At 58.0% G+C, this 26,103-nt stretch overlaps 8 protein-coding genes across 8 annotated transcripts; 4 read left to right on the top strand and 4 right to left on the bottom strand.

Annotated features, from left to right (window-relative positions):
- Positions 1 to 384: 384 nt before the first annotated feature.
- On the top strand, positions 385 to 4,914 carry PSEUBRA_001531 (Zinc finger, RING-CH-type; the record flags this gene model as incomplete). The annotated part of the gene is made up of 1 exon (XM_016434782.1): positions 385 to 4,914. The coding sequence occupies one exon, from the start codon at positions 385 to 387 to the stop codon at positions 4,912 to 4,914; it is 4,530 nt and encodes a 1,509-aa protein (XP_016293815.1).
- Positions 4,915 to 5,304: 390 nt separating this feature from the next.
- On the top strand, positions 5,305 to 6,648 carry PSEUBRA_001530 (Rad9/Ddc1; the record flags this gene model as incomplete). Its single annotated transcript, XM_016434785.1, has 1 exon — positions 5,305 to 6,648. One exon carries the CDS (start codon positions 5,305 to 5,307, stop codon positions 6,646 to 6,648), a length of 1,344 nt encoding a protein of 447 aa, XP_016293814.1.
- An 86-nt stretch (positions 6,649 to 6,734) lies between these two features.
- PSEUBRA_001529 (Tryptophan synthase, alpha chain) lies at positions 6,735 to 8,888 on the bottom strand (the record flags this gene model as incomplete). Its single annotated transcript, XM_016434767.1, has 1 exon — positions 6,735 to 8,888. The coding sequence occupies one exon, from the start codon at positions 8,886 to 8,888 to the stop codon at positions 6,735 to 6,737; it is 2,154 nt and encodes a 717-aa protein (XP_016293813.1).
- Positions 8,889 to 9,844: 956 nt separating this feature from the next.
- Positions 9,845 to 12,364, bottom strand: PSEUBRA_001528 (CRIB domain protein; the record flags this gene model as incomplete). Its single annotated transcript, XM_016434769.2, has 1 exon — positions 9,845 to 12,364. One exon carries the CDS (start codon positions 12,362 to 12,364, stop codon positions 9,845 to 9,847), a length of 2,520 nt encoding a protein of 839 aa, XP_016293812.2.
- A 1,930-nt stretch (positions 12,365 to 14,294) lies between these two features.
- On the top strand, positions 14,295 to 17,051 carry PSEUBRA_001527 (FCH domain protein; the record flags this gene model as incomplete). The annotated part of the gene is made up of 1 exon (XM_016434780.2): positions 14,295 to 17,051. The coding sequence occupies one exon, from the start codon at positions 14,295 to 14,297 to the stop codon at positions 17,049 to 17,051; it is 2,757 nt and encodes a 918-aa protein (XP_016293811.2).
- Positions 17,052 to 17,267: 216 nt separating this feature from the next.
- Positions 17,268 to 18,197, bottom strand: PSEUBRA_001526 (Myc-type, basic helix-loop-helix (bHLH) domain protein; the record flags this gene model as incomplete). Its single annotated transcript, XM_016434759.1, has 1 exon — positions 17,268 to 18,197. The coding sequence occupies one exon, from the start codon at positions 18,195 to 18,197 to the stop codon at positions 17,268 to 17,270; it is 930 nt and encodes a 309-aa protein (XP_016293810.1).
- Positions 18,198 to 21,700: 3,503 nt separating this feature from the next.
- Positions 21,701 to 22,501, top strand: PSEUBRA_001525 (protein of unknown function DUF202; the record flags this gene model as incomplete). The annotated part of the gene is made up of 1 exon (XM_059464666.1): positions 21,701 to 22,501. One exon carries the CDS (start codon positions 21,701 to 21,703, stop codon positions 22,499 to 22,501), a length of 801 nt encoding a protein of 266 aa, XP_059321167.1.
- Positions 22,502 to 22,674: 173 nt separating this feature from the next.
- PSEUBRA_001524 (PITH domain protein) lies at positions 22,675 to 25,867 on the bottom strand (the record flags this gene model as incomplete). The annotated part of the gene is made up of 4 exons (XM_016434765.1): positions 22,675 to 24,927; positions 24,997 to 25,143; positions 25,359 to 25,690; positions 25,777 to 25,867. 4 exons carry the CDS (start codon positions 25,865 to 25,867, stop codon positions 22,675 to 22,677), a joined length of 2,823 nt encoding a protein of 940 aa, XP_016293809.1.
- Positions 25,868 to 26,103: the final 236 nt, after the last annotated feature.

The following is a 26,103-nucleotide window of genomic DNA, read 5'->3' as shown; positions in this document are numbered from 1 at the left end:
AAGGATGCTCAGTCGCTTCATCTTTCCTTCCCACATCGACATCATCTCATCTCATCATAAGCGTATTGTATGCAGCTTGCGATTGATCATCATCTCACCAACGCCCGCCAACCACCATCTTCGACTCGAGCAGCAACGTGCAGTCAAAGTCACCTCCACCATTCCTACCTGCACCACCTTCATCTACGAGTCGCTTGCGTCCATCATCCATTCTCCTTTCCGCTGCCTCGAAGCACTCAAGCACAACATCTCCTCGCAGCAGCACCCGGTCGAAATTCCGTCATTCCTTGCCCGCACAATACGTTGAAGCAGCACACTCGAGCATACATGCACACAAACGAGCCACCACCCACTCACATGACCACCCGACTGTAGCACACCACGATGGAGGACGAGGATTCGTGTCGTATCTGCCGCAGTGGGCCGGAGCCTGGCGCTCCTCTCTACTATCCGTGCAAGTGCACCGGCTCCATCCGCTACTGCCATCAGGACTGCCTCGTCGAATGGCTTCAGCACTCGAGAAAGAAGTACTGCGAGCTATGCAATCATCCATTCATCTTTCACAAAAAGTACCGCAGGGACATGCCCTCCGATGGCAAGCTTCCACGATACCTCTATGTCCGAAGACTCGCAATCCGCGCCGTGCAGGTCTCCCAGCTGGCGGCCCGCGCTCTTCTTGTCGGCTTTACATGGCTAGCGTTTCTGCCATACGTCAACATCAACGCTTGGCGCTTCATGTTCTGGTCCATCGACGTTGCCGCTTGGATGGGCGTGCCCGGCGCCACACCCCCTTTCAGTATGGAGGCACCACCTGCCAACAGATCCTCCTCCGGGCTCTCGCCCAATGCGAGTCATTCTTCAAACTCGTCAGCTAGCATTCAGGCACCGAACGTGGGTCGCAGCCCAAACGGCTCCATCTTCCAGGCAGGTTCCTTGGCGCATACACCAATATCAACGGCAAATCTCAAGCTGGCGTTGAGCTCCTTCGTCGAGAAGCTGGCCCACGACGTCTTTGAAGGTCAAATCCTCAGCTGCGTCATTGTTGTCTTCTTTGTCGGCGTTTTTCTCCTCCGCGAATGGATCTTGCAAAACATGCCGCAGAACTTCGACAATCCACCCAACCAGGAGGGTATCCCACAGCCTCAGCCACCGCTCCCGGCGGAAGCGGCAGCACAGCAGCCCGCGATAAACGACATGCCACCACAGCTCGTAGCCGAGATCGAGCGCAGGCGCCGCGAGGGAGTCGGGGAGCAAAGACGCATCAATGCGTTGCTCGATCAGCTGCACGAACTTGAGACAGAAGAGCCGACGCAAGAAAGGGAGGGGGTCGAAGCGGAGTCTCAGGGAGACGAGCTGGACCTCGATCCAGAGGCTCAAAGAGCTCAGGCGAGAGAGGCGCGCATTCGACGTCTCGCGCAAGGTGCAAACGGACAGCAGCGTGATGGTCCGGCCGCTGCGGCTTCGGATGCTCCTGAAGCTCACGACGCCACTGAACGACAGGACAAGGATGTTGCAGCTGTCGAAAGCATACCCAAAGCGTCTGTCTCCGAGCCGTCGCAGCTGACTGACGAGTCTTTTGCTGTTGCGCAAGCGGCCCCTACTCAGGATCTTCAACAGACGCTTGGCTGGTCGGAGGGTAGCGTCCTGCTGCAGGACGAGCAAGCAATCGTCGATGAAGGCTCACTGCAGTCGAATCATGCAGGCGTGCCTGCAGGCCCAAGCGTGGCCATCTCTGCTGCCTCAAGCGAGCCCCGACACGCACACGAGGACCTTCCAGAAGCTGGCGACCATGAGCAGCTTCATTCGGCCGCTGACGATGACGACTCGAAACACACTGCGCCGACATCGAAGCCGGAGGTCGAGCTGACAGCGGAGGTTGGGACAGATTCGAGCCCAGCAGAAGTCGCGCACACGACAGAGCTGGAGGCGGCTGCAGAGCACGCTCAAGGCGAGCAATCACAGGAGGCCGACGAAGCCGACGCGCCCGTTCATGTCGAGGCAGATGAGGAAGAAGATGCTTGGGAGGACGAGTCGGACGGTGAGGTGCCTATTGCTCGCGATCTGGACCCACTCGATGACGCAGCCCTTCGAGCAGCTGCAGCTGCCGCCTTCCCTCCGCCCATCGCTCGCCCCGTCGCCGAAGACGAAATCGAGATCCTCGCAGGCCAAGCGGATGACCCGGAAGCCGAGATCGGTCTGGCAGAAGAGATGGACGGTATCCTCGAGGCCGTCGGCATGCGAGGTCCTCTCTTCGGCATCGTCCAGAATTTGTTCCTCATGATCTTCCTCTGCGGGTTCGTCATGCTGGCTTTCGTCATGGCACCCTACGTCGTCGGAAGGCTGCTCGGCTCGGGCCCAGGCTTGGTCAAGATGCTGGCGCTGCCAGTCAAATTGCTGCGCTACGTGACAGATCCCGTGTTTGACGCTCTGATTGCACTGGGCGCCAACAGCGTTTGGCCGAAGCTTGCCGCGCTGGTCGGAGTGCAGCCAACGTCAACGCAGGATGTGAGCCAACTTGTCGCCGAGGCCGCCTCGACGTCGACCTCCATCAATGCCTGGATCCAGAAGTACTTGCCCTCGTTCTTGAGCCAGGCGGCGGCAGACAATACGAAGCTGCTCACACAACAAGCCGTGCAGGCACCAGTGGCAGCAAAGGCGAGCGCGACAGCTGCGATGCTGCTGCGAGTCCTTCCTGTCAGCGTGACGAGCTCTCCGCAATGGAAAGCTGTCAGCGATGCATTCGACGTCGCCCTTGCTACAGGCATGCAAGGCACGCTTCGGCGCGTCGCTGACCACGTCGCTGCCAGTTTCGTCCGATTGGATGCCCATCGCATCGGTACCTCGAGCACAGATCGCATCTTTTGCGTCGCCTTTGGTCACTGCTACTGGCTGCTCATCCTCCTCATCCACCAGCACTTCTCCAAGCCCGATTTGCAGCGTGCTGTCGCGGAACAGTCTGCGTTCAAGATGTTCATGGACCAGCATGTGCTCATCATCAAGGCCATCTCGTTCATCTTTATCGAGCTCATCGTCTTTCCACTTGGATGTGGGCTGCTGTTTGACATCTGCACCATGCCCTTCTTCGCCGAGGCCTCGGTCATGCTCTGGCCCGACAAGGTCAGGACTGCGCCTCTTTCCTTTGCATTCACGCGGTGGATGGGCGGCACCATCTACATGTTCATCTTCGCGCAGTACGTCAGCGCCACCAGAAAGGTGTTGCGCCCGGGCGTGTTTTGCTGGATCCGCGACCCGAACGACCCCAGCTTCCATCCGATCCGGGAGATTCTGGACAAGAAGACCCTCACGCAGCTCAGGAAGATTGGAGCATCTGCGATCATGTACGCAGCTATCCTCGTCGCCAGCGTCGGCGTCAACACTTACTTCATGCGATACGTCATGGCTGGGACTGGGCTCTTGCCACTACGATGGAAGCCATTCGACCCGCTCACCGAGGTACCCATCGACTTACTGATGGTGCACTTTGCTCTGCCTTGGGCGACGCAGCGCATCGATCCAGAGAAAGTGTCGGATAAGTGGTTCAAGGCGTGGTGGAAAGCTGCATCGCGGGCACTTCGGCTCAGCAGCTACATGATCGGAGGCGAGTTTTGGGAAGAGCGGCGACGACCCAAGGTCGGTTCCTTGGTGGCGGCTTGGAACGCACTTTTGCATCGGAAGATCGACAACACCTACGTTGAAGATGGCGGGCTCTGTCGCGTTCCGGCAGATGACAAGGCCGTCACTTCTGGCCCGCTCATCATTCCGCTCAAAGCAGACGGAACGCCTCCTACGGAACGCCTTGCCGAAGCCATCACGAATCAAGAGGCTGACGCAGAAAAACACACACCCAAGCCCACGTACACCAAGATCTACCTCCCCTCGAACTACCGCGCTCGCATCACGACGATCCTCACTCTGCTCTGGCTCAGTCACTCGGCGCTCTTCATCCTCGGACTCGGGATTCCTCTCTTCGTGGGGCGCGGCATCACTGCCGTGCTGCGAGGAAGGGAAACGCAGACGCACGACTTCTACTCGTACACAACCGGACTCACACTCCTGCTGGTGACGACCAAAATCGGGAACGGTGGTCGAAAGATGTGGATGCGCCGAACCAGGCGAGCCCACGCGCACCAGACGAGTCCTAGCATGTACCTTGCTATTCACGTCTGGATCAAGGTCAAGCGCCTTCTCCGTGCAGCTGCTCTTCTCGTTGGCGTCGCCGGTCTTGTCCCGCTCACCTTTGGTCTGCTGATCGACCAATACGTGCTGGTACCGCTCCGCTACCGGTCGACGCAAATCCCCGTCTTGCACCTGGGTCAAATCTGGGCGTGCGGCGTCATCGAGACGCGCCTGATCTTCTTCCTGACTCGCTTTTTTGGCTTGCCAGAAACGGGTGCGTACGGCCGCTTCATGTCGAATGCAGATCATGTTGTACGAGGCGGCCTGTATCCGAGGCCGAAGGTCGAGGTGGCATGGAAGCGCATCGTCTTACCCGTCGTCCTGGCCGGCTCTGCGCTGCTGTTGGCTCCGATCAGCATCGCACACACCTTCGCCAGCAGGGGCTGGGTGCGCGTCGAGACGAGGGAGCAAGAACAGTTGCTACTGCGCAAAGTGTTCGGCGCCATCCAGAGCATTGTCCTCGTAGCAGCGGTCAGGGCGGTCGCGAGGAAGAGGATGGAGAGCTGGACGGATTTGTTGAAAGATGAGGTCTTCTTGGAAAGCACCGAGCTGAAGAATTACGAGGAGAAGGACGAGGAGGGAAAGGGAAAGGGCAAGAAGAGGTCGAGAAGAGGTGTGCCCGTGGAGGAGGAGGATGAATGGGTGGCTGATGTTGGTGTGGAAGAGGGTGAAGCGAGGGGAGGGAGAGGGGACGAGTATGTGGCTGAGGGGACGCTGCCAGACGTGATGTTCCGCTGAGACGAGGTTGACACCATTCGAACCACTTGACTGCTTGCAGAAGCAATCACAATCACATGCATCTCATGCCGACTCCTCACGTGTGATGGCGCTGGCTAGTTTGGAAGGCTGTATCAGCCATTTGACAGTCTGTATAGTTGTGATGATGGCTCTGCGTTTGCCGGCACCCTAGGCCAGACTTTCTCGTCCCCCTTTTTCCTGACCAGATTTTGGCCTCAGCTCATTTACGCGACTCGAAGCGGAGCACGCGCTGTGGAGGCTTTTGTTCGCAGAGACCAACACTTTTTCGACTCAGCCCTCCCTAGCTGCGTCCCCACTGTATCTTCTGTCAGCCAACACCACCTGCTCGTCTTCTCCGAATTCATCCGTCTCGCCAGGCATGCCTTCACGATGAACGCCCTGATCTCAGCCCACGACATCAAGACCTTCTACTCGACGCTCCACTGTCTCTCTCGCTTCTCCGACTCGTTCTGGCTCTCATGCACGCCGCGCCCTTCCTCTGCGCCCTCGCTCCGCCTGTCGGCGATCAACCCCACCAACTCGGCATTCTGCCTGTTCGCCTTCGATCCGGACTTCTTCCTCGCCCTCAATTGCACCGAGAAGCTTGAAGTGCAGATCCAGCTTAAGGGATTGCTCTCGATCCTTCGCTCGCGCGGTCGAACCGTCGAACGACTCGAACTTCGACTCACCACGGACACCATCTGTCGTCTCAGCATCACCCTCCATTGTCGACACGGCATTGTCAAGACGCACCATCTGACGTATGAGCCCAAACGTGGGTTGTTGCCAACAGCAGATCCCAATCCGGCCAACTTCTTCTGTCTCAACCCCAACACTGCGGGGGAATGGCTCGATCATTTTTTGTCCTCCAGCAAAACAGGCGAGATCACCCTCCTCTGCACCCCCACCAGCTGCGTAGCGAGGAGTAAGGATGAGGAGCTTCCGGAGGGCAAGGGGATGGTGAGGAAGAGCATCGCTACCGAGGTCAAGATCGCCATCGACGAGTTTAAGGAGTATGGCGTACTGGAGGAGGCGCGGTTGACACTGAGTTTGCGGGAGTTCAAAGCGACGGTGCAACTGGCCGAGTCATTGGGGGTGAGTGTCGAGGTGAATTTTAGCGATGGGGATGAGCCGCTGTTTGTCAGGTTGAGGGTGGAGAGTGCGGTGGCGGCCGAGTTTGTGATTGCGACCACCAAGGCGGGCGCTGCAACGGGTGGTGGGAGTGGGGAAGGGTCGGCAGGGGGAGGGGGAGGGGAGGCGCAAGAGAGGACCCGCATCGCCGCTTCCGTCTCGTCCAGCGCCAGAACCAACTCGCACAGCGGCCCTTCCGCATCACATCATCAGGCCGCAGAAACCTCCTCTTCCTCCTCCTCGTCACTACCGTCGCACCACGCACCCGTACCAACACGCATCCCGAACCAATCCACCCCCCTCCCACCTGTCCCTCAAGAGGAGGACGAGGACGAAACACAACCCCTCTTCTTCCCCGGCGCATCGCAGCTCTCGCTCCAACCAACCCCACCCGTTGCGGTGGAGGATTTCGTGCAACCGACGCCCGTCGCGATGGGCGGAGATCCGGGCGAATGGTTGGACCCGCATCAGCCGAGTGCGCCGCCGCCACCACAGCAGCAGCAGAGGGGGACCGACGCGGATGATGCAGACGAGGATGAAGAGAGCGACAGCGAAAGGGATAGCGCATCAGCGCCGAGAAAACGATTCAGGCCGCTGTTCTGATACCAATGCACACACGTCACGCACCATCGAAGGAAAGAGTGAATCAAAAATCAATTGAACAAGATGAGAACGCGGTGGGGAGAGGATCAAGCGATGTTCCAACCAAGCCTCTCGCCCCAACCGCCAGTAGCAATCGCATTAGCGATCTGCTCGACGTCCTTGTCACCCCTTCCACTCAGACTGACAACGAGGTCCTGGTCCTTAGGCATCTCCTTGGCCAAGTGGAAGGCGGACCAGAGGGCGTGGCTCGTCTCGAGGGCGGGGATGATGCCCTCGAGCTCGGTGCACAGCTTGAAGCCACGCAGCGCCTCTTCGTCGGTAGCGACCATGTAGGTGGCGCGACCGGAGTCTTTGAGGAACGAATGCTCGGGGCCGACACCGGGGTAGTCGAGGCCGGCACTGATCGAGTGGGTCTCGGTGATCTGTCCGAACTGATCCTGGAGCAGATACGTTCGTACGCCGTGGAGAACACCAGGTGTACCCTTGCTCAACGTCGCAGAGTGACGCGCCGTGTCAATCCCATCACCACCCGCCTCCACCCCAATCAACCTCACACTCTTGTCACCAACAAAAGGGTGGAAGATGCCAATAGCATTCGACCCACCTCCCACACACGCCACCACCGCATCCGGCAGCTTGCCCTTCTTCTCCTGCAACTGCTGCTTCACCTCTTTACCGATGATCGACTGGAAGTCGCGCACGATCGACGGGAACGGATGCGGTCCGATGGCCGAACCGACAATGTAGTGCGTGTTGTGCAGGTTGGTCACCCAATCGCGGTTCGCCTCGTTGATCGCATCCTTCAACGTCTTGGATCCGCTCTCGACCGCCACCACTTTGGCACCCAGCATCTTCATGCGGAACGCATTGAGTGATTGACGACGCACATCCTCGGCGCCCATGTAGACGACGCACTCGAGGCCGAACTTGGCGCAGGCAGTGGCGGTGGCAACACCGTGCTGCCCCGCACCGGTCTCGGCGATGATACGCGTCTTACCCAGTCGACGGGCAAGGAGAATCTGACCCACGGCGTTGTTGATCTTGTGCGAACCCGTGTGGTTGAGATCCTCGCGCTTGAACCAGATCTGCGCGCCGCCGGCGGCTTCGGTCATGCGATCGGCGGGGTAGAGCTCGGAAGGACGACCAATGTACTCGTAGTAGCTCTCGAACTCTTTCCAAAACTCGGGATCTTTGAGGGCGTCGAGGTAGGCCTTTTCGAGCTCCTGATGCGCATCGAAGAGCGCTTCGGGGATGTACTGGCCGCCGAACTTGCCGAAGCGAGGAGGACGGACCTTGCCCTCTCCATCGACGATCGTGTCGAGACCGGGCACGGGTGGGCGGTCGGCGGGCACAACGGCATCGACCTTAGGAACGGGGATCGAGTCGGGCTGGTCCATGACCTGCTTGATGTTGAGCGCCGCCTTGCGCTGGATGCCACCCTCGTTCTTGCCTGTGATCTCGGCACAGTAGGCGCGGGCGGCTTCGACACGGGCGGCGGTGTTGGCGGGAGCCTCCTTGAGCTTAGCGACCAGCTTGCTGCCGATGACGACACCGTCGGCGTGCTCGCCGACCTCGATGAAGTGCTCACGGGTGGAGACACCGAAGCCGACGGCGAGGGGGATGGGGGTGATGCTGCGGATTTTGGAGATGAGCTCGGGCAACGAGGTGGAGACGGTGGTGGTAGCACCGGTGGTGCCCATCTTGGAGACGACGTAGATGAACGAGTCGGCAAGGGAGGCAAGATGCTTGATGCGCTGGGTCGAGGTGGAAGGGGCGATGAGGGGCACGTAGGAGAGGCCATGCTTTGTGCAGGAGGCACGGAAGTCGGCAGCCTCCTCGGGGGGCAGGTCGACCATGATGAAACCGTTTGCGCCGACTGCCTTGGCATCTGCGACCGCCTTGTCTTCGCCGTATGCGAGTGTAGGGTTGTAGTAGCCCATGAAGAGGACAGGAGCCTTGAGACCTCTTGAGCGTGCCTGTCGGACGTAGTCGAGACATTGGGTGTAGCCGACGCCCTGCTCCAGCGCGACCTGGTTGCTCTCCTGGATCGCTGGACCGTCGGCTTGAGGGTCGGAGAAGGGGACGCCGAGCTCAATGACATCGGCACCTCCCTGCTCGAGAGCGAGGAGTATCTCGACTGTGTCATCCTTGGTGGGGTAACCGGCGGTGACGAAGCTGACAAAGACGGCCTCGTTCTTGGCTGCCTTTGCGGCGAAAGTAGCCTTGATCTGGTCGGTCATGGTTGCGAATGTGCTGCGATGAGTTTGAAGTTGATGATGAGTGAGTGCGGAAGCGGTTGATTGCTGGAACAGCGAGTGGTTGAGAGGTCAGACTTCTCGTCGAAGATGCGAAGCTGAGGCTGTTAAATGGAGGCGAGGAAGAGCGGCTGTGCGCTATGTAAGCGGAAGGTATGCGACCGATACGGAGAATTCGAGTCACTAGAGATGAACTGCGGTGACGAGATGAGATGTGGTGTGAGAAGGATGATGGGGAAGGGTTGCAGACAGTTCGGATTAAGCCAGGCGGCCGGCAACCTGTCACACGGCTACCACTCCTGCAGTCAGACAGACGGCGATTGTGTGACACCGTGAGAAGGTCAGCCTGAGAAGAACCAACCACGGCTAACCGAAGCTCAAAAAAACAAGGCAGCAGACGGCAACATGAGCTTGTTTCTGGCAGGGTGGCGCAAGCGAGTCAGAGAGTCTTGCAGTTCTTCTCGAGCTGTGCCATTTGATAATCCTGCCTACGTGACTCGCCTTCCCACTGGCTGAATTTAAGCTGAGCGGATTGTGAGGCTAAAGTTGTAATCCGGTCCGGTCTTTGCTATTCAAAGCTGGACCCCAATCAATACAAATTGACAGGGCCCCACATAACATCTTCTCACCGTTGTCTCTGACAGACCAAGCCGCCGCTCCTGTCACTTGCAGCCAGATGAGGTCGAGCGGCACAGCGTGGGAGCCGTATCACGCCCTTCAAAGGCACAGCTATCGTGTGACGGGTGATCGCGCTCCAGGGACACTCGAATGCCATGATACAGCATTATGTAGGAATTGCATATGAGATTGTTCTTGATGTAGACAGAGATCGTGACAGAGATACCTGGGAAGACGCGGGCGCTCCTTTGCACCGCGGGAGGTTGGAATTGACCGAGACGGAGCATTGCGTAGACCAACCAACAAGGCCCTCGCCGTGGCCTCTACGACTTGCGCGTCTGCTCGCGCGCAGCCTTGATCAGCGGCGCCAACGTCCGCAAGCTCTCGGATCGCTTCAGGAAGGGATGCGCCAACATGCCGACCGCGTCGGGACGACGTTCCGCATCCACATCCAGACTCGTCTTGAGGAAGTCCTTGAACGTGTTCGACAGGTTCTCCGGATTGTTGATCTTGGGCGTACCGTTGGTGGCAATGAGGTAGAGCGCTCGCAGCGGGTTCTCGTTGAGGTATGGCGGCTCGCCTTCTACCATCTCGATGCACATGATGCCCAGACTCCAGATGTCCACCTTGGGTCCATACTCTTTGCGCGTCACCACCTCGGGAGCCATCCAGTATGGTGTGCCCACCATGGTGGTACGCTTGGCCTGCGACTCGCCGATCTGGGCACAGAAGCCAAAGTCGGTGAGCTTGATGTCGCCTTGCAAGCTGAGAAGCACGTTGTCCGACTTGATGTCGCGGTGAATGACGCCGTGTTCGTGCAAGTGGCGCAAGCCTTCAAGCACCTCGCGACTGACAGCGGCAATCTGACCCTCGGTCATGATGTTGCAGGTCACGACGTCGGTAAGACTGCCACCCTCCATGTACTCCATGACCACCCACAAGTCGCCCTTGAAGAGGAAAGAGTCGATGTAGTTGACAATATTGCGATGGCGCGACTCCTTCATGACCAAGATCTCGTTGATGATGAGGTCCTTCTTCGGCTGCTGCTCCAGATTCATCTGCTTGATGGCCACCGACACGTTGGTCCCCACCTGGTATGCTGTGAAGACACCGCCACTGGCGCCCTGACCGATCTTTTGCAAGCTTCGGTACAGCTTGGTCGGGTCGGCGTCGGTGCAAATTGCTTGCAATTTCGCGATGACCTCGGAATCCTTGATGGTGTTCTTCTTGGTTTCTCGCCTGCGTGGCACAGCGCCCGGGCCTTGGGCCTTCACGCTCTTGCTCGCTGCCAAAGCGGAGGCGGAGGCTGCAGATGCGGGGGCGGCGCCGTTCGCAGGAGCGCCAGCGGCAGCAACGTCGGGGACACGCGGAGCAGAGCCCGGCTTGGACCCAAGCGATGGTGAGCTCAGCTTGGCACCTGCAGGTCCACCGGGAGCGGGGGCTGGACGCGAGGCTTTGAGCAAAGTCTCTGCAGAGCTGCTTGCCGAACTGGGAGCCTGTCGCAGATCGGGGCTGGTGATGTCTCCTGGCCTCTTGGCATACATGCCTCCAGGCGGCGCAGGTGCAGCTCGGGGCTTCTCGTAAAGAATGGGTTGTGTCGGGCCTTTGAAAGCGCCATCGTCGCTGCTGACATCGGTGCGTGGTGTGCCAGGAGCGTTGTTGCCCTTTGCTGCGCCCATCTTCTTCCAAACGTCCGTAGTGCCGTCGCTCTTGGTGGCGTCCTGATAGAAGGCGACGATGTCCATGACCGCCTGCGGATTCGCTTCCTGATCCTGTCGCGAGATACCTGATTCTTGCAAGAGTTGCTGCCATTCTTTTGGAAGACCTGTGAACTCGCCCGTGTCCGAGTTGAAGCCGACATGTGTAAGATGCACCGGGTCATATGGCGTCGAGATCTCGATCTTCTTTTGAGCCGAGAACACATCGCTCATCGAGTTGACGAAGCCGCCAAAGACACTCTTGAACGTGTTCCTGCCTCCCGGTGTTGCGGCGCCATCGCGACTCCTCTCGCGGTCTCTGCTGCCTTGGACGATTTGGCTCTGGGTGGTGAGAGGAGGAACCGAGTCTCCTTCAAGTGTAGGAGAAGACTGGTTCAGATTGGGCGACATGTGGTGTTGCTGAGGACCGATGCTCGAGTGGGAGCGTTGCGCCATGACGGGTGCGACATGTTGAGACGCGCTGACAGACGAGATGGTCTGGAACGTTTCGGGACCGGACGTGTTGGATCGCACCGGCCGCGGCGGAAAAGGTGCATTGGAGGCCGGAGGTGCTGAATTTTGGGATGACCATGGCGACGCCGAGCTTGGACCATTGATGGGGGATGCAGCCGGCGGATTGTTGGCGAGGCCCGACACGCTGAAGGGAAGGCCAGTCTGAGTGGGGAGACCAGATTTGGGGCCATGTAAAGCATTCGCGGACGTGTTAAGCGTTGGCTTGGGACGATAGGCCCCGGATCCGTTGGAAGAGCCATTTGTGAAGGACGAAGTGGATGCCGATGAGGGCGACGCGGATGTCGAGGCGGATGCGCCCGAGTAAGCATAGTTGGGATTGGAGGCCATGTTGCTGTTCGGTGGAGCTGGCGCACTGCGTTGCGGAACGAGCGTCATATCGGCAAAGTCGAAGCTGCCAGCTAGACCTGTAAAGGCGCCATCCGTGCCGCCGATACCTTCGACGCCCTTGAGATAGTTGGGCGTAGACGAAGAAGGGTCCGCGTTACTGTAGGATGAAGAAGGACCGGAGCGGCCAGCCGCCTCGGCGAGAGCGTTTGCAGTGCTGGGCATCACCTGCGCACCCTGGAAGTCATGCGGATGCTTGATGACCGATCGTTTGGGTGATTGCTGCATGTCGGCGAAAAGCTGTCAAGCTGCTGGAAGATAGAAGCAAGGTGAGAGAGCTCGGGAGTCTTGGTCGTAACGATTGGGACAGCAAAATGCAAGCAATTGAGCCCGAGCGCTTACGAATATAGAGTGATGCTCGGGAAGAATGTCTACGAGATCTCCTTGGTCCAGTCCGTCTGAGGCAAGAGTTGAAGTGTCGTACGCGTCAAGTCGCGGAAAAGAAGGACTGCCGTAGGAAGAGCCAAGATAGAAGGCGTGCTAGGGATTGTCTCGGAGTCTTCGCTGAAGGACTCTACGCCTGGATGAGGTCGATCAGCGCGCCATGGACTGATTTGTGTGCGAGAAACGCGAAGGCGGTGTCGATGGTGGTGTCGATGTTGGTGTCGACGCGTAAGGCAGTCGCAGCGTAGATGAAAGCGAGGACCGAGACCGGGGAAAGGCGCGAAGCCTGCAAATCCAACGTCGGTGTGCGATCGAAAGATGGCGTTGGAGCGCGGGGGCGATCGCGGACAAGCAAAGCAACGAGATGAATGTGGGTGATGATGGTGGTGATGGCGTGTGCGTGCCAACGATGAGATTTTTGGCGAGGCGAGTCGAGAACAACCAGGCAGGTAGGCAGGCAGGCAGCCAAGTCACTCGCGTCCATGCGAGCGAGACTTGCCGAGAGAGCGACCAAAAAAGAAGGGAAATACACACGCATCAAATCAAGGGGTCCGACCCTGTCTCGCGCCAAAAAGCTGCTTGCTTGCTGGCTGGCTGGCCGGCTGGCTGTGCCCCTCTGTGCTTGACAAATCCGAAAAAAAGGTGGCTTTGTGCGTGTGTTGTCTGCTGTCAAGCTCTCAAAGGGTGCGCACGAACCCCGATCTTCACCTTCTCGTGTCGACAACCTTGCTCTTCGGCCTTTCGTGACCGCGCGAGACAGCATGGAATGACCATCTCCTGCTCAGTAACGGAAGACCTCCGATCGTAGAATCCAGATGCTGGGCACTTCCATCTTGCTGCATTGCTGGTCTCTCCTGTCTCGGTCCTTCCCACGTTTGGCCGTTCCCTTTGTGCACTGCAAACCAATCGGGTCGTTTGTAATAAACCTCTGCCGCTGTTTTTTGAAATTAGAGTGCCAATTTCGACTTCAAAACCGCGGCTACGCCCAATTCAAACATGGGCGCGACTCGTGTCTCGGAAGGAATGAAAGGAAAGAGTCGCCCTCTGCTGCTGGCCAGACCACGAATTTCAAGCTCATCATCAAGGCAACAATGAGCATCGAGACGTGGCTATTCGTGAAAGGTGTCGCACGGACAGCATAAGCATCATCGGTTGTGTGGGGCTGTAAAGCGAGAACGAGGGCGACCCAAAGTTAATTATGAGGCGAACAAAGAAGCCAACGAGCTCGCCTTACCCATTCAATTTCGAGAAGCGCTGGGCCGACGGGAAGCTTTCGCTGGCTGCTGCATGTGTCTGTGTGTCTGTCGAGAAACATCGTAGCGAACAGCCTTCTTGACCTAGCCGCGGGGAAGGGGCAGAAATGGATTTTCCAGATCCGCTTTCGCGGTCTCAGTACGCTCGGACCCTGGCGCCAGGGCGTGTAAAGCAGGCACGCTTTGCAGTGTGGTGCTCCTTCCGTGTGACAACTGACATCCAGCAAGGGTCCCTCTCTTCACTTCCGAATCATCGCCCACCGACCCTATCGTCACCACCTCTGTCCCTTGTTTGCCGTCTCAGCAGACTACTTGGACCGCATCGACTCGTCCAGAAGCGCTGCATCTCCCTCCCATTCCTTCGTCTGGGCTTACGGGTATTTGCTTTCGCTCGCTCACACCGCGTAGAGACTTCATTTGCAAAGAGCCGGTCGATCTACCCTGCTGTTTCGTGCAGCCACGATACCCGCGCTACCACTCGGCTGCTAGTCTCGATACACCAGCAAGGTCGAAACTGATTCATGGCACCATCTGCACCGCAATTCCTTCGCAAGCGTGCTAGCAGCAACAGCCTTGCGACGAGCAAATTTCGCAGCTCGGTCGCTTCATTGACCAGCAGGGCTTCCCGAGACCGTTTCGATTCTTGGCCTTCTTCTCCCCTCTCTGCAGGTCCTCCTTCTCCATCGCTCAGCCGCAAAGAATCGGCTACGCCCGTCAGTGTCTCAGCTGTGGAACTATTCGGAGGTGCGCCGCTGCAAACCACCCTCAGTCCCATCGGAGGCGCTTCCGACTTGGATCCCGACTTCGGCTCTTCCTACGAGGGACCAGCTGCACACTACTTTCCATCGGAGCGGGCCGCTGACTCCTCTCCCGCTGCTGCTTCGTCCACAACCGGATCGTCCACTGCTGCCTCCTCGATCCCTCAAGTCGCAGTGCAGCAGAGCGCTCCACCCGAAATTACAGTGATGAACTCGGCTTATCACAAGACCAACGCGCAAGAAGGCGCTTGGCTCGGTGGTGCGGCAGATCACAGCAATGTCAGCCCCCATCGCCTGAGCCCTGGCGTTCCCAATGTCACCGATCTCGGCACCTCGCCCGACAATCGATCCGACATGTCGAATGAAGCTCAGTTCCATCACAATGATGCACTCAACGACGCCTTCTCGGATGTCTCGGCGACAGGCTACGAGAACACTCACCTGTATACAGATGGCGTCAGCATGTCCGATCTTGATCACCTGGATGCGCGTCCCTCCAACCAGTCAAAAGCGTACGAAGTCTCTTCAGCCCTTGCAACACCAACACTAGCCGAACACGCTGTTTACGAAGATGCTAGAGGCTACGTCAATGCAGCAGACGCATCCTCTACCGATGTCGGCTCCACGGCTCGCTACAGCACCCAAAGCGCATCTTCGCATCCCGGCATGACCAACTCCAGCAGCTTTGCGGACAGCATCATTCCTTCTGGCAACACAACAAGCACCTTCAACCAGCTGCCCACCGCCAGTCTATCCACCCGCGATGCCGCTGCCATGGCACCCAACAATGGCCCGACCATGGAAGAGATCGTCCCCACCAGCTTCGACGAAGGCGTTCTCCGCTCCCTTTGCGACATCGACTGCGGCATGCCTCTTCTCTTCGACCGCATCAAGCAGAGCATGGTTTCGGCCAGAGAAGCGTCCGTCTTCCTCAAGAAACGCGCCATTATCGAGGAAGAATACGCGCGCAGCATGGTCAAGCTCGCGCGCTCCACCTTTGAGACCTATTCGCTCAGCGACGCCAAGGCGGGTTCGTTCGTCAAGTCGTGGCATTCCATCGTCAAGACGCACGAGACGCTCGCCGACAACCGCCTGCGATTCGCGACCAAACTCAACGAGATGAGCGATGAGCTGTCCAACTTGGCCAAGGAGGTGGACAAGAGTCGCAAGCAGGCGAGGGAGACGGGATCGCGGTTGGAGAAGAACCTGCAGGATGCCGAGGCAGGGGTGGAGAAGGCGAGAGGTCGGTTCGATACGGCGGCAGAGGATCTGGAGCGGTTGCTGCTGATGAAGTCGGGCGAGTCGGCCAAGTCCGGTGAGATTCAGTCGAGCGGCGGTGGCGGTGTCAGCAGCGGCAAGCGCACGCTCGGAAAAGCAATCGGGAAAAGCGGGTTGCTGTTCAAGAACAAGAACCCGCAACAAATTCTCAAGCAGGAGGAGGAGATCCGCGCGCGAACAAGCACAGCCAGCGACGCCTTCCGCAGAGAGGTGCTGAGCACCCAAGGCGTGCGCCAAGAGTATTTCAACCTCCAACTACCTCGCATCCTGCGCACGCTCAAGGAGAATGCCGAAGAGATCGATAACGGAACGCAGTACCACCTGGCGCGGTACGCTTTCCTATTCGAGAGCACAGTGCTCAACGACGGCATGGCGATCTCGCCGGCTGGCGCTGATGTTACTGCCAGCAGCGGTCTAAAGGGTGCCGTGGAGACCATCGACAACCGCGCGGATTTCAAGCAGTACATGGCCAACTACCAAGTCGCGCACGGTCGCGACTACAAGGGACCGCGCCGAGAAGGACCCTACGAAGAAGGCTTCCTCACCGCCCCTGGCTCCGCGAAACCTGCCGCCGCTGCGGGTACGCTTCCTCGCACACCCACCGCGTCGGACCGCCCAATCTTCGGCATCGATCTAGCCGAGCAGATGGCGAGGGACGTAGTCGAAATTCCGCCCATCCTCGAAAAGTGCGCTTCAGCGATCGAAGATATCGGCATCGAGAACATGGGCATCTACCGTCTCTCGGGCACGACCTCCAAAGTACAACGGCTGAAAGCCAAATTCGATCAGGACTGGTCCGCTGTCGATCTGACGGAGGACGAAGCGCTGCAAGACATCAACATTGTGGCAGGGTGTCTCAAGCTCTGGTTCCGCGAGCTACCGGAACCGTTGCTGACGCACGAGCTCTACGCCGGGTTCATCGAGGCTGCCAAGATCGACAACGATCGATTGCGACACATCCGCCTGCACGAACGCGTCAACGAGCTACCCGATGCCAACTATGCCACGCTGAAATACCTCATGGGGCACTTGGACAGGGTCAAGAGCCTGGAGCATCTCAACCAGATGAGCGCGAGCAATCTGGCCATTGTTTTTGGTCCAACGCTGCTCAGCCCCCCAACGATGGGAGAGGATGGGTTGGGGAATGGCATTCAGATCCACGATATGAGCTTCCAGTGTCGTGCGGTCGAGACGATTCTGGACAAGTACAGGGAGATCTTTGTCGACGAGGGAGAGGAGTAGATGAGTTTGTCGAAATGTATACCGCATTGCTACAGTATGCTCTACTTGCTGGCGTGTTGCGTGGCGGGTGTGATCGCGAGACCTTGAGCTGAGCTGAGTTGAGCTGAATGCGTCGTTCTGACGACAGACCGAGTGACAGTTCCACACAGAGGGAGTTTTGGAAAACATAGCGTATTACAAAGCCGACTTTTTTCTCTTCGATATACATCTTGGCAGTCAAACATTGGCAGCTCGGCTAGGGGCGAGTGGGCTACCTTCGTCGATCCTCCTACTCGCTCCCCTCCGCGCCTTTCCCTGGCCACCGCTCCCATCCATCGCCGTGGCGGGCAACCCGACCAAGCAGCTCAGCGGCGTCGCCTCGCTCAGTGTTGGCATGACAAACGGCTCAAAGCCGACCCCAACGTCCGTGCTGAAGGTCGAGTCGCTATCCGAAGCGCCCGAAGTGAAGGTCGGGGATGAAAATCCGCTGGTCGTAGGGGGAGCCGAGGTGTCGTCTCGACGAAAGTCCATGGGGTTGATGAGGTTGGAAGGGAAAGCGATGCTGAGCGCGCCCGGGTCGAGCGGGGGAGGGTAGGCAAAGTTCATCATGCTCGTTTGCTTGAAGGGCGATACGGGCTGGTTGAGGTCTGGTAGGAGACCCATACCGTCGAAGGGGAGGGGAGTTGTGAGGGGGGTCTTGTCGAGAAGTTGACCGACCCATAGGCCGCCGAGCGGATGGGATGGTTGGACTTGATACTGCGGCAGGGAGAGCACCGGCTCCTGCGTCTCCACCCCGCCAAAGGGATCCGGAGTGACATGGTTGCCACTGCGCAACATTTGAACTTCGCACATTAACTCCCGCACCCGCCGCTCCTGGTCTTGATGCCGCGCAATGGACGCTTTGACAATCTCGCCCTTGGTCGGCCTTTTACCCGCGCTGATGGCTTCGACGAGTTCGGGAATATTGGCCGCAAGCTCGGCGAACTTCTCGTTCATCGCTTCACGACGTTCCTTCTCGATGATGCTATGCGTCGCTTTTGACGAAGGGGAGAGCTCTGAGCGCTTGCGGCGCTTGCTGGTGCGTGCCGCAGGAGGAGGGGAGAGGGGAGACATGGCGTGTGTGATGGGCGCGGGAGATCGACCGCGTTCCGTCTTGATGGCTGCCATGGTTGCGAGAGAGAGAAGAAGTAGAGTTCAGGAAGAAAGAAGAGGAGGTATGACGAGGGCTCGAAAGTGAAGGCCAAAAAAAACAATGCAGCGAGATTTGAGAGATGAAGATCCCGTCGGATGGGAAGGATGTGGGCTTTGAGGGCAAAGAAAAACCGGCGATGTGGCGTCGAGAGGAGGTGGAGTTGAGCGTCGACAGATGGTTGCTGTGCAGATATGAGATGGATGTTGCTAGCGATGGAGCGAATGAATGATTCGAGGTGCAGATGTATGCGTCGAATAGGAGTTGGCCGAGGAGGGAAAAGAGAGATGAAGAAGACTCTTGCGGACGACGATGGTCTTTAATGGTGCGGTAGGAAGGAGTGAGGGGGACGTCCGATGGAGTGACTGCGCAGAGTGGAAGTAGTCAGTGTGGATGAAGGTGAGGAGGAAGAAGAGGGAAGACGGAAGAATCGACGTTCCCTTTGTGGCGAAGCTTTAAGGTTGGGCGAGCCTGAAGTTGAGAGGGTCTAGCGGCGGCGAGTCAACCTTGTATGAGGGAGAGCATACACCACGGCGCAGGCACGGAGCAGGCTTCTTCCGCAATCACAGACTCCAAGAGAGGTGAGAGCAGCAGAGAGTGGCGATAGAGCACTCGGTGTGGCGTTCCGATGGAACTGCTCAATAGGGCAGCAGCTATTCTGCTAGCTCATCTACTGGGCTCGAGGTAGGAGAGCGACGGGCCGGCGAGCATAACCGGGCCTCGAGTCCTATCACCGGACAAAAGTAGCAAAGATGGCCCTTGCGCTTCGTCGCTGTGGCTTGACAGTCTGTCAATGCTTTCCATTGAAAGCGGATTGGGTCGAATCAGCAGGACGGCTTGAGTTCTTCCGCAGGGACACGGACGCCATTCACAGACCCCTTGTCGCAAGACCAAAAGCAAGGGTCAAGGCTCGTGGTCTGCGCGCGGAAGAGGACCCCCTTCGGCATCTTGACCATGTCAGGCAATCCGTCAAAGCAGATGGCCGTCCGAGGTCCGAGGTCTGCGACGAGGTCCGTGTCACAATGCCGCGAATTTGCGGAGCGACAAGAAGAAAAGAGCGCGGGGGCGATGCACTAGCTGCAGCAGATCTGCAATCAGACCAAACTTCATGCTCGAGCGAGGGTGGCTAGATCGCTGTCGAGAGAGGAAGAGAGACGGCTCAAAGGGACTCTCTTATCGACCATTACGGCCTCTGCACTCGAAGCCAGAAGATGATTCTGTTGATAGCGCCATTTGAGAGCTGCGCCCTGACCCCCTGCAAAGGCTCGCCCGTTGACTCGGAACGTCCCTCTTCGCTGCCTCAGCCACAGCCAGCAGGGAATGAGTCTGGCTGTGGAGCAATAGCAGCAGCAGCAGCTCAGCCAGCTCGGCTTCTGTTCCGACCTACAAAGGAGTCTCTCGAGTCTAACTGGTGAAAGCACTGATTTTCCTCTCTACAGTCACAGCCCATTCGCGCATACCTGCATGCATGAATGCGACAACCGAAGGAAAAAGAGCTTCAACCTGTCGAAATTGTGATCAGTGAAAAGGGACAATCACGGACAAGACGGTCGATTTGCTGGCCGGCCCTTTCTGCTGTGGTTCATGCAGGCGTGCACTGATCTGCCTGACGTGCATGGTGCAGCTGCAGCACCGTGACGTTCTAAAAGTGGGTTGGTGGGTTTGCTTTTCGTCTCTCCCTTTGTTTGCCGTCGTGGGCGAAAGAGCGTTAAAAAGGGTCTGCTCGCGTACGTCTCCGCTAAAGAAAGCTTTGTGGGCCTCGCCTACCCTCTTTTCTCTAGCGTCTGTGACTTGGTCGACAGGGGCAGATTCATCGTGCCGAGTTGGAGCCATTGGACAGCGCTTAGCATCGTTCCGAATCTCGTTTGTGGTCCCCATTGTTCTGATCGCTCAGCTGATCCAATGGAAGCGAGCCTAGAAAATCTTCCCACCAGAAAGGGGCAGAAATCAAACTTGTCGGAGGCAGGATCGCCATTGTTCAGTCGGAGCATGGACGTCTGATTCCTATCTCTTTGCGAAGTCGAATTGAAGCACAGAGCCTAGGCAGGGAAGGCTTGTCAATGAGAGAGAAACAATCAAGTTCACCAAGCAAGGCACGCGGTGGTGCAAAAGGGAGGTGGCAACGAGATAGGGCGCGGTGGCACGAGCGCCAATCCCGACAACGAGGCTAAGCAAGGGGCCATACGAGGAGCGTCCGTTCTCGCTCAGAGTGCTCTGGAGCTTCGCTTCTCCTTTGCCCTTTCATCGCAGATCTTCGCTGATACATCATCTTTACCATAAGTGGTCTGCAGTAGCACAAACAATGGTTCTAGCGGGCCAACTTGATGATATATGTGCAGATGAGTGTTCTAGCTGTATTCGCTAGCGATTCTAGCTTTGCGGTGGCCCTGCAAGAGTTTCTCGACTAACGCACTGAAAGGGGATCGACAACGGGCCAGGGCAAGATGGTGGCAGCCCCACGAGGGTCTTCAAGCAAAGCTCTAAAGTTGCAACTCCGCGCTGTCGAAAAAACAAAGGCGGGCGTCGTACGCCCAACTCAAAGATGGTGGGCGCCCTTCGCGTTGCTCAAAAGCGTGGGAACCGAGACGCGGCAAGGAGACCTTCGTTTGGCGCAACCGAGATCGCCATACAACGAGCGCCCCAGGTCGTACGTTGGCAATCCCATCGTGTCCTGCCGACACCATCCGATCTGAGCACTTTACGGCCGCGTGCTGTCCGGCCCTGACGCTGTCCGAACTCAACGTGCCTCTTGCAGAAGTACTGTATGCCGCTCAAATTGACTGCGGCCCCCTATCCCCATCGCTTCGTTTCCCCTTCAACAATGGGGACCTGCAGGCCGAGAAGACGTGACTGCTAAGGGACCACGTCATTGACACTGCGTCCCTTGCTTTTCAAGCTTCGCACAATGACGCTGCAGACCCAGTCATTGCTGCCCAAGCGTCACAGATGTCTGCTGCAGGACCCGAAGTGCTCCTTGCCAGAGCGAACAATGTGGCCTTAGACACCGGCAACCTCGTCCAGGCTCCGACTCTCCGACGGAAGCGTCCGGCCGCTCGATGCACGATGCAGCATCAATGCTGGGACACAACAATCCAGGACGAGAAGTTTGCTCTGAGCCGCGGTAGTGCCGCCCCTGCGTTAATCCAGGACCATTCCCTGTCACCGACGTCTTCTTGATTGGCCTTCCGGCTTTTGCTATCGCTCGCATTCAGCCTTTGTCCCAACGCCGACAAGGTGCAACGGGTATTCTTAGCAGCAGTGATGAGACCTGTGACAGCTATCAAGACCATGTCGCTCGGAATTTCTAAGTTTGTTAGACCGAGTAGTGGCTCAGCTCCACACACAGAAATTCGGCTCTCACAGGGCGAAATCACGTCATGCACGCTCCTGCAGGTCTTGGCCTCGGACCCTTGAACCATCAGACCTTGTTAACCATCTTGTCCACTTGCCTGCCGCTTCTTCCATCCTCCCTCAACTCAAGATGCCGGGCGGTCCGTCGCAAGAGTCAAGCCTGAAGGGTCTCAAGCGCATCAACACAGGTATCTCGGAACATAGCCACCATGGGCCTAAGAGCAGCGGTGCGGGCAGTGGTCGGTTGTCACTGCATATCCCCAATGCTTACCCTCGGGCGCTATCGCCTCGTTCGCCGACGTCAAAGAACGGCACTCCAGAATCATCCAGACCTGCATCGCCGAGGGCCGATGAAGGGAGGACGCGGACGATTCGACAAGACAGCTCGCTCATCACCATCCGCGACGATGACCCACACCCCGAAGACTCGAACTCAGAAACGGTCCAGCTCAGATCAACAGCCCTGAAACCGTTGAGGTGGGCACAAACCTTTCTGCAGGTCAAGGAGACGTCGAGCTCTTCTGCACGCGACTTTCTCGCTCGCGAACGCAACTTCTTCTCCTGGCTCCGCCTCTCCTGCTTGCTGGCAATTCTATCCGCCTCGTTGATTCTGCAGCTGCAACTACCCGACACCGCTCGATCGTACTCCACCCCGAGAAGGCGCCAAAACGAGCCGGTCGATTGGGACCACCTCCCACTGTCCACCAAAGTCTTTGCGGGCATCTTCTTCGCCCTGTCCATCATCTCCCTAGGCGCTGGAACCGTCGACTATTTGAATGCGGAGAGGGGATTGGAGAAGGAACAGGTCGACTTTGATGAGACCGAAGGCGTCTTTCTCAACGACGGACACACGAGTCGGATCGTTCATGCGGTGATGCTCGTTGTTGGCACAGGCATAGGCGCGAGCGCGCTCTGGTTGTTGGCATACTGACTTCCATGACGACGAGGGATAGAGATACATACAGAAGAGGTAGATGTACAATAGAAATGGAGAGATGGAGGTATCGGCATCCGAAAGAATGCGTGCGTGTGGGTATCAACGATAGGTCATAAGAGCGAGAACGAGTGTGAAGATTCAAGTAAGGGTGAAGCGACGGTGCTAGCTCAACGAACACGCCCAGCAGGGGGGGCAGCGACCTTGATGCTCGGCGGTGCCTCGCCACGCGTCCGGGTAGGGCTCAGCATCTGCTGCTGCTGCGACATTTTGCGTTGATGCTGCTGCAGCTGCTGGTCGGCGAGATGCTTCTGATACTGCAGCGTCTTGCGTTGATTCCTGGCGGCTTCCTGCTCCGAGTCCTCGAGAATGTGCTTCACCTTCTCGCCAGCAAAGCGGATGGCAGCGCTGGAGACGTTGAGCGGGAGGAAGAGGTAGAAGGCCATTCCGCGTTCCCACCAGGGGCCAGAGACGTGATGGATGTTGTTGCTGGTGCGAGAGCGGGAAACGACGGCATTGCCGTTGCCATGTTTGGGGCGCGCAGGAGCGGTCGTGGAAGGTGCCTCGCCGTGGCGTTCAGAGGAAGCCTTATCGCGCGCGGCGAAGGATGTAGGCGTGCCAGTGATAGTGCGAGCTGGTCCAGTCGGGCTGAGGCTCTGACTGGCAGCAGAGGGCAGATGAGCCTCGATGCTGGCTTCCGACTCGGGTGACATGGCTCCAAGTCCCAGCGACGCCGTCGACGGAAGGCTGCGAGGCATGTCGTGCAGGTAGTGCTTTGGAGTTGTGTGACGAGCTTGACCGGAGCCGATGAGGTATTTGATCGCTGCAAAGAGCGAAATTCGAGCGCTTGCTGCCCGTTCTCGCTCCCTGCGCTCGTCCTCGATCAACTCGGCGTTGATGGCCACCTCTCGCAGCAGATCCTCCAGCCGGCCCTCGACAATGCTGAACTTCTCCTCTGCTGACAATCGGAGGTGTTCCTCCTTCCTCTCGGATCGGCGCACTGCTCGGCCCAACTGCGCCTCGTGGTCGCGCAGAACGCGGAGCTCATTCTTGGTGGCATACATTTTGCGCAGACTCGACAGGTCCGCTTCGAGACGACGGATGCGCTGGTTCATCTTTTCGACCTTGGACGACGGGTGGTGAACTTCCTCCTGCAGGTGCAGCATTCGACGTCGAATGAGGCTCATGGCATGCGACCAAGGCTTGATGCCAGCGGCGAGGGTGAAGAGGCGGATGTTGAACGTGTTGAGGTACTTGTTGCCGTCGGTCATGGTCTCGCGCATCCAATGCAGCATGTATGCACCGACCAGAGGGCTAAGGACGCAAAAGACAAGACTCAGCAGCTCCGATCGGCGGAGTTCAGCCGCTGCTGCTCGACGAGCTTCCTTGCGCTCAGCTGTTTCTGGAGACTTGCGCGCAGAAGTGTCCTGCCCATCCTGCTCGACCGCGTCGTCGTCGTCCTGATCGACGGAAAGCACGATGCGGGTCCTTGAAGCGTAGTACATCTCCCAGGGGATGCGCAGGAATTGGTAGAGCCAGAAGCTGGCGAGAATGAGGAGGATGGCATCAGACCATGCGTCAGAGTGTCCGCCCAAAAGAGCACCGAGAGGAGGGGCAAGGGCGACACCGAGCGGTGCATAGTGCCATCCGCTGAGTGTATCGCGCGCTGCCCTCTGCGCGGCTTCGAACTCTGCCTCTTCCTCCTCGGTCATGGAGGGTGGTGAATGCGGGATTGACGGAGCAAAGCCGCCCTGATGATGATCTGACCTGCGTCGATCGGTGGATCCGACGTACTCGTCCTCATCTTCTTCGTCCACCAGCTGCATCGGAGGCGCCGAGGCGGATGAAACCGATCGCCTGTATTTGGGCATTGGAGGATTCAGACTCGAGGTCGAATGCGATCGGCCGTGCCGCGAGGGTCGTTCGGCATACGCCGAGATGTTGGGAATGGATGAGCTTCGCGGTGCACTGAAGCCACCTTTGTAGCCGCCAGGCGAGCTGCTGCCACCTTTGAGACCCGTTCTCGAGGCAGTGCGGAAGTCCATGTCGCGTGACTCGCCCTCGGCAGCAATCTTTTGCAGCTCGCTCATGTCCGTGGCCTGATCGGCAAGGCCGAACACGTCGATGGCGTCGATGCGCGTCGTCTCTGCGTCGTCCTGATTGGAGAGCACGGCAATGGTCAGCGAGTCGACCTTTTGGAACTTGACAAAGCGGAGCGAGAAGACCTTGCCGCCGCCTCCATTTTCGCCCCCACGAACGTGCTCCTCTGACAGCTCGGCCTCTTGGTCGGCCGTGTCTGCAGTTGCGTCGTCGAAGCTGAGTCCCGGTCGATTGGCAAAAATCTTGATCTGCTTGGGCGCATGAGCTGACTGTGAGGGCAATGTTCGGAGGAGGATCCCTGAAAGCTTGACACGTTGCTTGAACTGTGCGTGTGCAAATGTCATTAGTCAGAAGCATGAATCAGGTCCAGAGCGACCGCGCTTCGGACTTACACTAAGGTGAATGAGCAGTTGCTCGTCGGCATCGCTCTCGAGCCACTTGCCGCCGTTGGGACCATTGAGTATGTCCTGCAAACGGTGATCTGGCTTTTCGTTCAACGCCGACGATCGATTCGCCTCGACTGTCTTGAGGAGAGAAGACTGTTGGGGAACAGAATGTGTGAAATGCAGGCAAGCAAGGTGATTGTGTCAGCCTGGCTGAACTTCGCTCGACTGGAGGACACGCGCAGACACAAAGATGCATGGTTGAAAGCAGCGTTGAAGAATTCGTGCATCGATGTGGACTACTGGCCGAGGTAGAGGTACAGAAGGTAGGCACCGAGCACAAGCAACGGCAGGAGGTTTTCGAAGCTTACATGGCCGTCGGTGATGTCAGCTACAGTGCGCGCACCAAACGAGTTGGACGAAGAGCCGCTGCCAGAGAGCGTCTGACCCGAGCCAGAGAAGGCAGACGAGGCCCCCGAGGAATGCTGCTTGACAAGCGCAGTGAGTCGGTTGGGATCAGCGCCTTGAAGGGTCTCGACGACGCTCTTGTTCTTGAGGAAGAGGAAGGTGGGCATGGCGCGAACGCTGTATCGTTGTGCGACTGGTTGAACACGGTCAACGTCGACCTTGAGGAAGACGACGCTGGTGTACTGAGATGCAAGTCGCTGGAACACGGGCGCAATCACCTTGCACGGTCCGCACCCTGAGTCAAGATTAAGAGTGAAAGCGAAGGAGAAGGTGAGAAAGACGTGGGAAGGAGTCTGGAGAAGTGATGCTGGCGGCACTTACAGACAGCGTGGAAGTCGACCACGACCAGCTTGGAGCCGGCCGAGCTCAGCTCCGCATCGAACTCCTGAGCGGAGGAGACTTCTTTCACCATCCTGATCCAGCCGTGGCTACGGAGTGTTTCGGACGCGAAGGTAGAGCGAGAATCCGGAAGAGAGCTTCAAACGTTGGAGTGGCAAGGCAAGAACCTGGATCGGAATGTGTTTGCGACTTGATGTGATGGCGTCGAAGCAGAGTCAGCGGTCGCTAGAAAGACACACACACACAAAGTGCATACAGCGAGAGCAACAGCACACGGCGCGCGGCAAAAGAGTCAGTCAGCAGCCGCTG

The sequence above is a fragment of the Kalmanozyma brasiliensis genome (assembly GCF_000497045.1).
Source record: "Kalmanozyma brasiliensis GHG001 unplaced genomic scaffold PSEUBRA_SCAF14, whole genome shotgun sequence".
Classification (NCBI taxonomy): domain Eukaryota; kingdom Fungi; phylum Basidiomycota; class Ustilaginomycetes; order Ustilaginales; genus Kalmanozyma; species Kalmanozyma brasiliensis.
The sequence above is the reverse complement of the archived record's forward strand: the minus strand, read 5'-3'. Positions and strand labels throughout refer to the sequence as shown.